This window comes from Lytechinus pictus, chromosome 15 (genome assembly GCF_037042905.1).
Source record: "Lytechinus pictus isolate F3 Inbred chromosome 15, Lp3.0, whole genome shotgun sequence".
Taxonomy (NCBI): domain Eukaryota; kingdom Metazoa; phylum Echinodermata; class Echinoidea; order Temnopleuroida; family Toxopneustidae; genus Lytechinus; species Lytechinus pictus.
Window position 1 is genome coordinate 7,785,958 of NC_087259.1, and position 14,625 is coordinate 7,800,582.

Below are 14,625 nucleotides of genomic sequence, written 5' to 3' on the forward strand. Positions count from 1 at the left end.
CTCACACGTTTTTTGATACACGTTACCTTTTCTTCTTTAGAAAGAGCGCTTGATTTTGGGCAGCCCCTAATCTTTTTAAACTTAAGGGCGGCTGAATATTGATTATCATGTCCCCTACCATTGAGATCGGAATAAATCCACTGAATAAGGGTGTGTGTCTATTTCACCATGTCTATGGGGAGAAAATAAAAGGAAAGTAACTTTGAGACAGTATTTCATTCCACTATCTAAAATCCCACTCGGAACTAAGATACATCTTAGCCCCTAAAGTTTCACTCGACCGTGTGAAGGGAGCTACCGTGATTCAGATAATTACAGAGAGATGGAATGACACATCGAAAGTAATTACTTCGGAATAGTATGCGTAGGCGTATATCTCAGTATTCATGAATCAAAATACAGGAAGAAAAAAAGAGAAGAAAACAAATTATACGTGAATTATTTAGAATGTAACATCAATAATTTGATTTTGAGGGTTGATTGATGTTTTTTTAAGTGCAGTAGTGACCTACGCATATAAAGAAGTAGTGTGCTTGTTTATAAAGGTTATAGGCAGGGATCACATTCGAGGAAGCAACATACCCCCCCCCCCCCCACACACACAACAAAAAATGGATATTGCTTAATTCCTTAAAAAGCTGTGTGCGCTATGAACGCCTAGCTTAGCCGGGTAATATATAGGAGCGCCTTGAGCACCTAACAAGGTGGATATGTGCGCAATATAAATACCCTATATTATTATTATTATTATTATATGGATAACATGAGATAAATCGACAAGAACAATGTTGACAACTTTAATTAACATAGGATGTAAAACACTAATAGAACCTATTGACATTCCAAAATTTCATTGTAAATATCATAATAGACCAATATGATTAGGGTTTTTCGAATATATATTTTTTTTTCTCGGATTTTGGTGGTCTTTAAAGGACAAATCCGGCCCAACATTGAAGATCTCTTCAAAACCGGATTCAATATAAGAAAGTTAGGTCATTTTTAAATCTCGCTTTATTTCACAAAACAGTTATGCACATCATGGTCTGTACGCAAATGAGGGAACTGATGACGTCACTCACTCACTCACCATGCTCACTCATTCTTTTGTATTTTATATGAAATATTCTAATTTTCTCCCCATTGCTCTAAAACAAAGTTTTCTTCCTCCCTAAACATGTGGAATTGCCATGGTTCAGTCGAGTTGTCCTCATTGTCAAATCTGTAAAACTTGAAATATTGTATAATTCAAACAATACAAAAAAATAATAGAAATAGTAAATGAGGGATAGAACACCATCGACTCTCTCATTCACATGTCACTGAGTTGTGCATAATTATGACTTATTATTATTTTTTTTTAAGAAGCGAAACTTTAAAATGTCATAACAGTCTCATTTTACATAGTCCGATTTTGATGAAATTTTCAGCGTTATGCTTGCTTGATTTTTTTATCAGAATCTACATTTTTTCTTGCCCGGACATGACCTTTAATCTTTAAGATCCAATGCCATCAATCCACTGATTTTTATTTTGATAAAGCAAACAACCACCACACCTTGAGGCGAATACATTATCATGATTAGGGGGATAAAGGAATGAATTCTTATTTATATGTAATGTTTATTTATATCATCAATGCCATTTGCGAAGTGCTTGTTTATCTCGTATATATGACATCCATACAAAATTTTAGCATGAACAATATGTGATTAATTAAGGAGTTAGGAATTTTAATTTTGGCATGGTTTTCTTTTAATTCAATGTTGTCATCTATCACTTCTATGTTCTAAAGTAAATGCATTTCTTTTGTTTTTAACATTTATTTCATCTATAATTAATTAAACAGAAGTAAAGATCAGAACACATGGTTTGTATCTCGTTTCTGTAAAACAAATGAAGCAAACAATGCCATCAATCCTCAGATTTTTATGTGTATTTTGATGAAGCAAACAACCACCACGCCTTTAGGCGAATACATTATCATGATTAGGGGGATACAGGAATAAATTTTTAAATATATATATGAAATGTTTATTTATATCATCAATGCCATTTGCGAAGTGCTTGTTTATCTCGTATATACGACATCCATACAAAATTTTAGCATGAACAATATGTGATTAATTAAGGAGTTAGGAATTTTAATTTTGGCATGGTTTTCTTTTAATTCAATGTTGTCATCTATCACTTCTATGTTCTAAAGTAAATGAATTTCTTTTATTTCTAACATTTATGTTATCTATAATTAATTAAACAGAAGTAAAGATCAGAACACAAGGGTTGTATCTGGTTTCTGTAAAAAAAAATTAAATAATAATAATAAGTAAGTAAGTAAATAAATAATCAAATGAATAAATGAAAAAATAAAGTGAATAAATGAATTGATATGTAAATTATTCAATAATTAATTGAATAAATAAATAAACAAAATAAATAAATAAATAAACATGATCTGATGGCGTATCTAAGGTGCACGGTGGCATATGCCTCAGGTCCCAGATTCATGGGGGCACAATGGAAAAACAATGAAAGAAAAATACCAAATGACTTTAAAAAACAGGATAAACGAGAAAAGGGAAGAAAAAAATATTAGAGATCAATCATTAAAAAAAAACAAGTGGAGCGCCTCTGGCAGTCTCACCTGTACCACGCAATTCAATATAGCAGCAGTGCTGACTTTGAAAACTACTCTATTCACAAAAACACCATTCATATAATGATACGATACTCTGTTCATTGACAATAAATTACATTTGAACTTGAACATGCGACCCAAGACTTGTCAGTGATACTTGATTACCCCTATATCCACATTTTTATAAACTATATATATAAACTTTGAAAGTTATGACAGCAATCTAATAATTACCTCCAACTTGGCCAAAGTTCATTGACCTTAAATGACCTTTCACCTTGGTCATGTGACCTGAAACTCGCACAGGATGTTCAGTGCTACTTGATTACTCTTATGTCCAAGTTTCATGAATCAGATCCATAAACTTTCAAAGTTATGATGGTAATTCAACAGATATCCCCAACATGGCCAAAATTCTTTGACCTTTGACCTTGGTCATGTGACCTGAAATTCGCACAGGATGTTCAGTGATACTTGATTGACCTTATGTCCAAGTTTCATGAACTAGGTCTATATATTTTCTAAGTTATGATGGTAATTCAACAATTACCCCAATTTGGCCAAAGTTCATTGACCCTAAATGACCTTTGACCTTGGTCATGTGACTTAAAACTCGGGCAGGATGATCAGTAATACTTGATTGACCTTATGTCCAAGTTTAATGAACTAGGTCTATATATTTTTTAAGTTATGATGACATTTCAAAAACTTAACCTTAGGTTAAGATTTTGATGTTGATTCCCCAACATGGTCTAAGTTCATTGACCCTAAATGACATTTGACCTTAGTCATGTGACTTGAAACTAAGGCAGGATGGTGAGTAATACTTCATTAACCCTATGGCCAACTTTCATGAACTAGGTCCATATACTTTCTAAGTTATGCTGTCATTTAAAAAACTTAACCTTCGATTAAGATTTGGTGTTGACGCCGCCGCCGCGCCGCCGTCGGAAAAGCGGCGCCTATAGTCTCACTCTGCTATGCAGGTGAGACAAAAACCATTGGTCGAACGGTGTAAAAAAAAAAGGGGGGCGTCAGGAGGGCACAAACTTTGCTGATTTTCATCTATTTCTATTTCTTAAATGTATTCACCGCTGAACTTTGCAGATACTATTTACGTTTCCCCTAAATCAAATAGAGGTTAAGCAAAATATCTTTGCTAGAGAGCTCCTACACTGATCATTTAACTTCTGTGTATTGCTTGAAACAGTCGCATCTGTTCCAAAGCAGATAGTTGGCGCTTGTCGATGAGTGTTATTATTTTGATGGAAGAGCACACCCCTGTACTTTCCCTCCCACTCTTATTTTCAACATAATGTTTATGATGTTCAATATATTATGTTGTTAAATATTGTAAGTATTCATTTCATTGATGATGTAACTTTTATGTATTGATTTAATTTGTTCTAATTTGTATAAAATACTTTAGGTTTAAGGTTTATTGGATAATTCAGATATGGTTTAATGTATAATTAAGTAATTTAATATATTTTATTAAGCGCATAGAGAGTCCTTTGACTTTTATGCGCTATATAAATTTTAAATATTATTATTGTTATCATCAACTTGCTGACTTCTGAAATATCCAATTTCCATAAAGGCTTTATACAGGGATCACCAAGTTCTTTGGATTAGTTTAAATGGGCCTAATACATTATATACCTCATACTCCTGGTGGACTTTCTGAGCCAGAGCGTCCATGTAGCGGGCGCTTGTGAGGTCTGCCGTTTCGCTCCCCATCAATCTCCACAATCTCCGCCTACAGTGGATGTTATCTGGTATGAAGTATACCACAGCACGTTCTGAATTATCCTGAGATAGAAAAAAGGGGGGAGATGCATGCATTAAACCAGCAGCCGAAATAGCCTCATCTCAAGTCCTCATGTTGCACGGGCCTAATCACAACTGGCAGGCAAAAGATATTCATTCGAGCCAACCCATTCTCAATTTTTAAATTTGATATTGCTGATTGACAGAAATGAATGAATATGACCGACAATCTAACACTGATTCTAGCTAGGGAGGGTACCTACTGAACTTCCTTTTTCCAAATTGGAAAGATATATCACCACTATGGAACTATATTTTTACTGGCGGAAGAATGAGGGCCATTTTACTCTCTCAAATGATGAATTTGATCCCGTCAGGTGTAGTCTTCATAACTGCTGATTTATTTTTAAAATGAGCCGGTCGAGGTACCCTAGTCTGGTCAGATATGGAATGTCAGACATTTATCCTATCCACTGGTAGTAAACATTCAACCCTCGAATTTCCTCCTTATTTTGATGAATTCTTTTTTAAAGGGATGGTCCGGGCTAAAAGTATGTATAGCTTAATAAATAGAGTACAATTCATTGAGCAAAATGCCGAAAATTTCATCAAAATCGGATAACAAATAACAAAGTTATTGAATTTCAAAGTTAAGCAATATTTTGTGAAAACAGTCGTCATGAATATTCATTAGGTGGGCTGATGATGTCACATCTTCACTTGTTCTTTTGTGTTTTATTATATGAAAATAGGTATATTCAAATTTTTTCCTCCAAGAACTAGAAAAATTAGATTGTCAACTGATTTAGTGCATTATATATTTATTGCTGCAACTTATTTCATTATAAGGGAGACATATTATTCACACAAGTATGAAATAATGAAAAAATATGATTTTATGTAATGACATAAGAAAACGGAAAGTGGAGATGTGACATCATCAGCCCACCTAATGAATATTCATGACGACTGTTTTCACAAAATATTGCTAAACTTTAAACTCCAATAACTTTATTATTTGTTATCCGATTTTGATGAAATTTTTCGGCATTTTGCTCAGTGAATTCTACTCTATGTATTAAGATATAAATATTTTCAGCCCGTACCATCCCTTTAAGTGCCACTTTAAGACACGAGTCTATGGGAAATGAATTAGGCCTGTGAAGACCTCAGTTTCTCACATCTGGCCAGGTTCATTACCCATAACGCAACATTATGAGCAGTTTAGTATTGCAATGTAGACCCACTTTAAGGGTATACGAACCAACAGCCCAAATATCCTCCCCTCACGTCCTCTCACGTCCTGAACTACTCATATCTGGCCATATCAATTACCCATAATGCAATATCATGAACAGTTTAGTCTTGTAATATAGACACACTAATTTACTTCTCAATTTTATATCGCAATGATTTTGTTACCAAGTATTAAAACAGGCACCTCTTCTCTAAAAAAAAACCATTGTATTCTTTCTATATACAAATGAAATTATAGGCTTATTATTTCATCCTCTGTGTTACTATTAGTTATATCAAAAGGTACATTTTAAGACTAGCCCGAACAGTGTTGGCAGTGATTGAGAGCTGTATCAGTGTTGGTCAGTTCGCCACCCCCCCCCCCCCCCCCCCCATCAGGCGTGCACCTGAGGGAAATTACCGAAAAGTGGTCATTGGACATGCAGTGGAGACAGAAATGAGGATCGATTACACATAATCACGATTATTGCTGCGAATGGGAAAAAAAAATTGGTTGCCACTGAGTAACAGGTTTCCACCATAGACAAGTGACCGCTAAGACATGTTTGACTGTGTGAAGAATTTTATTCTCTAGATAATGAAATTCATTATAAAGGTCTATAGGGTGCATTTGAATTATAAGGCTCAAATTAGCACCCCAAAATTTATAATCAATTTTGATGTGTTACCTTGAAGGTGCGCATGAATGGGTGCTCGGATATTGCCAATATGAATCATGTTACCCCCCCCCCCCCATCACCCCCTTAACACACACACACACACTCTCTCTCTCTCTTTATCTATATCTCTCTTTAACATCTGTATGCCAAAAATGCTAAACGAACATATCGAAACAGTTGGGGCATACATTTATTTAGCACAGTTGCGTAATGAGCAAACCAAAAAAATAAATAAATAACAAGGAGGTACAGCATGGCTTATGGGGTATCGCGAGTGTTTGACAAAAAAAAAATTGACCTTCACGAAAGCCAATTTTGTGATAGATTTCTACATAACATTCAGAAATTGCTATTATATTTCACCCGTTTCCTTTCCCTTTCTCCCTTTTTTCTTTTTCATTGGTCGTGGATTTTTTTTTCGGGTGGGGGGGGGTGAGAGGGGCATCTGCACGCCTGTAATTTGACCACTAAAACATTGTAGGGTACTTTTTGAAAACATGTATGATCGCGTGAGTTTATAAAGTATCATATTGTGTAGGGCAGTTTGGAAAGCATGTCGATTCGCGCGCGTTTGTATAGTATTATAGTTGAAGGAGTTGTTTTTCCGTTAAGAATTACCAAAGAAAAAAATACACGAAAATCACCCAAAAAAATTCACGATTGAGAGTCAACTTGTCTGTTTGAATGTCAACTTGTTTGTTCCTAGTTCGTATTCAATCTGATTATCCGAAAGCGATTATTATGATTAATTCTATATCCTGTACGAGATGAGAATATTTAAGGTGCGATCCTGTTTATTCAGATCAATCTAAAACATATAAAGTAATAATCCGAATAACAAGGAATATGAATGAAAATCAATTTACCCTCACGAAGGGAATGATTATAGGCCTATACTTGTTAATTGCATATGATATATATCTTGAGGGTTCATGGTCATATCAATCATAGGCGGATCCAGGGGGCGAGGGGCCCGCCCCCCCCCCCCCCATTGGCGAAGCAAAATAAATGAAAAAAGGGGAAAGAAAGAAAAAAAAAAGACAAAGAAGGGGAAAGAAAGGAGGAAACAAGAAGAGGAACAATGAGAGGAGGAAGACGAGTGAATAAAATAATGTCAGGGGAAGACTTGGAAAATAATTTTTAAATATTTTTCATGACACTATATTAAATTTTCGCTCGCGATTCGCGCTCGCATTTCCTGTTCGATGCGAGACATACATGTACATGTATCTTGCTCAATAGGCTGATATGTAGCTTAAGATATTAAGTTTTGAAGTCAATATACAAAACATATTTCAGCTCGGACATCGAGCTTTCATTATTTTTTGTTTGATTTACCAATTGTTTTTTTTTTACGTGCTCTGTAAAATGTCCGTTTTAAGGTGTGAATATCAACATTTTGCAGCTTGCGCTGTGCGCTCGCATAATTTGATTTGCCAAGTAGGCCTACCAATTGTCTTTGTGTATTCCATAAGATTCTCAAAATATCCCTTTTCAGGTGTCTGATTGTAAAACAAAAGAACTTGAAGGCCCTATGACCTAGCGCTGTGCGCTCACATTTTGATTGGTGAGTTATGTTATACCTAGATATATTAATTCTATAACAAACCACTACTTAAAATCCCGCATTTATGACAGTTTATACAAAATTTCGGCTCGCGATTTGCGCTCGCATTATTAAAAAAAAACATCAACCCATGAATGGAAAGTGCTTAAAATATCCAGTTTCTAGGCCTCAATGTCAACAAATTTCACGCACTCGTTAGGCTTATTAGATTAATATTTTCATGAATTTCTAATGACTAAATTGTCCCTTTTTCAGAAAGGAATATCGACAAGTTTCATATCGCACTTAGGAAGAGGAATAGGAAGATAGTCATCATTTTCATATGATGACAAAATGTCCTTAGACCTAGAATGTCCAGATCCTAGGTCAAAATGATAATAAAATATCAGCTATCCACATCCACTTCCCAATTTCCCTACACAGTGCTTTAAATAGTGCTTAAATTGATCCTTCATATGGGAATATCAAAAAGTTTCTGCTCACGCTTTGTGCTCGCATTATTAATGTAGGAAGATACAAACTTATACCCAACCTTCATGATTTACAAAACATGAATAGAGTGTCCCGTTGTCAGGTTTGAAATCTCAATTTTGATTTCGCTCGCGCTTCGCGCTCGCATCAATTGTTTGGTTACATACCTATACTGTATTTTACAAGTGCATATGACGTCAATTTTTAGGCCGGAACGTCAAACAATTTTCAGCTTGCGCTTCGCGCTTGCATTATTTAATCATTGAAATATGTATCGTCTTAATGGCTAACTGCAAAACGTCCTTAACAGGTCCCTTTTTGACAAGGCCAGAACGCATTATAAGAATTTCTGCTCGCGCTTTGCGCTCGCAGTAATTATCTAGTTACATACGCATCTTGTTCAGGTTTACAAACATTGCCCATGTTCAATTTTCAGAACAAAATACATGAAATTTCAAAATTGTTTAGCTCGGACTTCGCGCTTACACTATTTAAATACGGCTTATGAAATCATTACACATTTATGTTGTTTAAATTTTTGTAATAAAAATGTCAAAATTTTTGCTCGCTCATTTCGCTCTCTCGCAACTTCTTATTAATTTTACGCGATACGCCATATCGAACCCCCTCAAAATTGTTAGCTCATTACGCCACTGGGACAACCCCTTCAAAGAAACAAACAACATTTTCGCCCCCCCCCCTATATTGGCGGAGGTTTGGATCCGCCCCTGTCAATAGCTTTGATCCTGACTTAAATTAAGGGAAAATGGCGCTCTTGTATTCCAATGCAGCGATAAATTTCTTTTACTTCAAGGCATATTCTTTGGACAGGTCATTCAGGGAATTCCTCCAATTCGAATACTCACAAACGTCATTTATGTAAATTGAGGTTGTAAATATCATCCTTTATCCTGCCAATCACAACGGCTTTACTTTAAGTCATCAAAATTGTTGACAAATTTGTTGAAATTTAGGTTTGTGTACTATCAACAACAAAAAAACACCATGATTTTTTTTAAACGATATCGTCGGCCGATCATTTCATTTCCTTGGTCGCTTCGGCGCTACTTGGAAATTTATTTTGATTGTGCAGAAATGGGACATGGTGGTTGTCATGTTTTGTGTAGTTTTACTAACATAAAAAAAAAGATATCTAAAGATAAGTTGGGAAACAAAGTATTCAAGAAAGTATTCAAAGAGTTTCAAAGTATTCAAGAAATATCAGAAAATTCCAAATAATTTGATGTTCTTTTCAGAATAGACCCCTGCCTGTCGTACGATCAATACGATTAACACGACTGATCTGATACGGTCCCTACGATTGCTCCACGAGTAAATTCGCCGTTTGGAACGTGGCGCGGATCGTAGTAAAAGGTAAAAGTCGAAAAAAAAGTTCTTAGTTTCAAAGCAAGTTTTTCGCGTTTCGGATATCCTCCGCATAACCTCATGATTACGAGTAGCCTAACATACCTTGACGATTATTGAATGTTTTGTAGTAGGGTTTTACGCAAATTCCAGGGCAAAAAAATATTTGAATATAGGCATGACAGTCTATTGTACTTTGGCATATCACTAATGAGCGTTATAATGGTTACAGGGTTTATGCGCGGGAAATAGTTCATTCGCCATTCCCCCTCTCGAAATAATGGCTTTTAGATTAGAATATTTGAAATTAGAATGCTAACTTACTTCTGTTTTCCAACCATCGTGAAGTCGACTCGGAAAAGATCCCATTTTGAAAATGAATTCTCTAAGGGGACAGCTCGACATGTTACTTTGGTCCTACTCGCATGTGTAAGAAAAAGCTTCGCGCATCACTCTTCGGTTTGCACAGGAATATTCACTGTGGGCCATGCCCTGGTCACATCGTTGAAATCAAGCCACGCCGATCAAATTTCAATGACGTTACTTCCTATGACCCGTTATCGGTCGGTTGTGACTGATGCATACTATTATCTTCATGCCACGATCTTTTATCCTTGAATGGAGTTTATTATTCTCGAAACCCAAGCCGTTGTTTTAAACAGAGGGGTCACTCATTAGAAGCTTTGAGAACGTCACTAAACTCGTTAGTATTAAACAAAAGACACTTTACATGATAGTGTAGATCATTGTTTTCTACGTCCACCGGTCTGTGAGGGAAGAAGGATGTCGTTGGGGGCCTTAGGTTTTCCCTTTGCCCAAAGGAGCGACATTTATACATTCAAGTTATGTAACAAACTTGTACTGTTTTTTTTTTCCAAAGTAAATTTAGCCCTAAAAGATACGGGATGCTGGTTCAGCCCCCATCCCCCTTGACATTTTTTGGGGAAAGAATTTCCAATGCGGGAAGTTTTTGCACTGAAATTAATTCAATTAAATACCAGGCTCCAAATATATGCATGCTCTGACCTACATCGATACACCAAACATCGCAAAAGACCCGTGATATCCTGTAAAAAATGGATATCAATTGAATTCATAAATGTACATGTATTTCATTTCATTTTTTGCAACATTTTTCATAACAAAGATCTCGAAATAATGATGACGGTCTTTTAAAAGTGTAAAACAAAATGACATACAAACAAACAAACAAAACCTTAGGGCGATATATTTTTTCTAATAACAAAACAATCTCCAGATATTTTTTTCCTATTTTTCTCTTTTTTCTCACTTTTTCTTAGTCATTAAACTTTTAAGGGTCCATGGCTCCCCACCCCCCCCCGTCTTTACACCAGCGCATGGCCAAATCTAACTAGGGAGGAAACTGACCACCAGTGACCGTGGTGACCACGGCCTTTGGTCAACGATCCGTATCATACATGCCCTTGACACCTTGTCATTGACACCATTATCTAGACCTGGGCCCCGTTTCATAAAGAGTCGCAACTGCTGTAAATTTGCCATTGTGGCAACTACCATGGCAACAGGGCTCAGCAGCCGATCAAAATCATGCCATGGTAGTTGCCATAATGGCAAAGTTACAACAGTTGCAACTCTTTATGAAACGAGCCCCTGGGCCCCCGTAACACAAAGGTTAGCGATTATTCGCTAAATGAAATTGCCTGTCAAGATTATAGTCGGATGCGCATTTTTTTTTCCAGTAGACTGTCTACAGACTAGGAACCAATCCGAATTGTTCTTTCAAATTAGCGATTAATCGCTTACCTTTGTGTTACGGAGCCGTCATTTTGGTTACATTCATCAGAATTTCCACTCCTACCAGAATTCCAGGGGGTGCTGCCTATGGAGAATAATACACGCAGCACCCCCTAGGTAAATCCTGGGGTGCTTCGGCACCCCCGCTCCCCAGGGCCATGGTGAGGGTTTAACCCCCCCCCCCCCCAGATCCGCCACGGCAACATATTGGTTACTTCGACTGATCCTTTAAAAGAGTGTATAGAAGGAATCACTCTCATAAATAAAAAATTTCCTTTCTTCTTCTTTATCCCACTACACTACTATATCTTCTCTATTTCTGAATGATTGTGCTTTGGGGTATAATTTCAATATCAATGCACGAGATATTATAAAAAGAATAAGATTAGTGAGTACTCACTTAATTGATCTTTTTTCTTTACTCCCCTCCTTGTTTAAACAAACTTTCCTCCCAACTGCCAAGACTACTCAGGGAGAATAATAAGCCTAAATATTGAGGGGACCAAAAAAAAGTGCGAGAGAGCGAAGCGACCGAGCAAAACTATGGAGGTTAAAAAATGGCATAATAATCAGAAAATTATGATTTCATTCCATTTTACTGTCCTTTTCTTTTGGCATGATATTCGGAAAATTATAAATTCAGCCCTTTTCCTACTTCTTTATCTCCTTTATTTTTCTTGGTCGTCAAAATTTGGAGGGTCAAGTTCAAGCTGCAACTCTCTTCGATACTCATTGTCTCAGTCATAAAAATAGGCAAAAAGACGAAAGTCGATATTTTTCTTATTCCTCGTATAAGGATGACAATTCCCTCATCCTCTCTATTTTGGAATTCAGATATGTTGATTATTTTCCCAAAGTGAAGTTGTTTCCCTCTTTTCAAATACCTTAATTGTTTTGCAGCTGAAGTGTATGAACATGCATTGATGTGTTTGACCATTATCCGCACGGTTAAAGTGATTGGTTAACATTGGTTTGACTTTTTAAAAATCTGAGCTAGAAGGTCACACCTGTCATCTGTGTGTGTGATATGTTACAAAAATGAAGCCCAGAAAAAATTATGTTCGAAAATAATTATTTAGTGCTTCAAAAATTGAAATATAAAGTGACCGAAAACACCATCTTAATTTCATCCCATACACTTATGTGTACTATTTAGGTGTCTATAAGACGCCTATTTACAAAATCGGGGTTTGCCTTGTAGTTATAGCTTTTCATTCTCAATAATGGTTGTTTTTAGGGTTTATTAGTTCTAATACATGCACTTGTACAGATGTTTCATCTTGGTTTGAGAATTTTTTAAATCGGCTGCTCACAAAGTTATACAATACCTTTAACGCCATCCGCTTCTACATGTATATATAAATCTATGGCTCCACAAAATGTCTGTCACATTTTATTTTCCGATCTTTTTCAACAATTTGTCTGAATTAGTTAACTTCTTTGTCTCACAACGTCGTTTGGTATAATTAGGCAGTTTTATTAATATCGGATAAAGCTCATACTTCCGATATGCCCCCATATATTCACCCAAATCATCTTATAAATCCATTGAAAGTTGTGGAGCTGTCATTTTTTTTTATAAACCCGCTACAGAGTCTCGGAGACATAGTAAATCCCCGCTAAGATATGTTAAGAATAAATTCAAAGTGCTGTTATCATTTCATGTCTTCATCTTTATTGAACATTTTTTTAAAATCCACATCAACCATAATTCACTGTATTCTAATCTATGCAAAAATGGCATATGTAATCCTTCTTGCTCATAGTCTAAGAATAACGTACTTCCGCTGATTTTAGTTTTCTTTACTTTACTGTTGAAACAAAAATTAATTTATCAACCCATTCTGAGATGGATATAGGCTTATAGTAACGCTTAACCTCAAATCGAATACGCAGTTACGAAATGTAAATCATTTCCATAAGAGTTAATCCCTCTGCCTTCAAACATTTTAAATGATCTTGATTTACTTGAAACTTATTTGAAATTTAAACCTTTTGAGGGTACATAAAAAAGCCTTTAAGAAAGTTGACTATTTTTCCAAATGAAAATTCAGTCTATATGAATATTGATTAAACATTTCCTTGTTTTTTAGTTTTGCTGCTTATTTTTGTCCAAAAGGTTTTATCTGAAATAATGCTTTTAGTCTACTAATTGCGATTAAAAATGCTAGATGTCATGTCATCTTCATAAAATGCTAATTTATTTTCGTCATTTTATCAGTGAACTAAAAGCAATTAATAAAGTAATTAATGATATTTGGTCTTATGATTCTCCAGTTGACAAGGTGTCATTATTACCCTTACGAGATGAGTTTTGATACCTCATAAATTTTGTGAACACAAATCAGTATTTTTACAGAGGAAAGTAAAATGAGACAGAAATTTTCACCAATATACACAAGCATAATTCAACACTTTATTTTTTATAACTAGATTTTCTTGATACGGTGTTACTGGTATTTTTTTTGGTACTGCATCCTATTTCACACTCGCCCCTCCTATATTACTTCTGATACATCCCGTAACTTATTTTTTTTTAGTTTAGTTTAGTTTAGTTTAGTTCAGTTTAGTTCATTTTAGTTAAATTTAGTTTCATATGTGTTGTACTATTTTGTGTAGTTCTATCTCTATGGTTTTGTCCATTATAAGTTCTCATTTGTATGTAATATTTATGTAACAGGGCTCTTTTGAAAAGCAGGCCTCTTGGCTCTGAAAGGATTACCCTGTTTTTAAATAAGACTGAATAAATAAATGAATAAATAAATAAATAATAAACGAATAAATAAGTAAATAAATATTGTGGAGCTTTGATAAACCTGCTAGTCGAAAGAAAATATGAAATCTCCACTCTTATGCCATTAAACAAAGGAAAAAGGCTTTTGCATTCCAATGCGCGTTGATTTTGTATATGTTCCAAAAAATATGACAATCATCGTTGTACACTTTTGAAATAGTTGGGCAAAAATAGCCCTATTTTTAATCAACCCTGGGCAACATATTGTCCACACAACAATTGGTTAAAATCTGCCCAAATTGGGTAATAAATTTGCTAACTTGGATAATAATTGCCCAAAATATATGATTCTTTTACCAACATACATTACCCTATAACACAGTGGACA

At 35.3% G+C, this 14,625-nt stretch overlaps 1 protein-coding gene across 1 annotated transcript in view; it reads right to left on the reverse strand.

Annotated features, from left to right (window-relative positions):
• The window catches only part of LOC129277700 (uncharacterized), a 31,049-nt gene extending 20,914 nt beyond the window's left edge, over window positions 1–10,135 (reverse strand). The window contains exons 1-2 of the mRNA XM_064110800.1: window positions 10,052–10,135; window positions 4,301–4,450 (exon numbers count right to left, since the gene is read on the reverse strand). Coding sequence (XP_063966870.1) covers window positions 4,301–4,450; window positions 10,052–10,132 — 231 coding nt within the window. The 5' untranslated portion in view covers window positions 10,133–10,135. The remainder of the gene's footprint in view (window positions 1–4,300; window positions 4,451–10,051) is intronic.
• Between the last annotated feature and the right edge of the window lie 4,490 nt (window positions 10,136–14,625).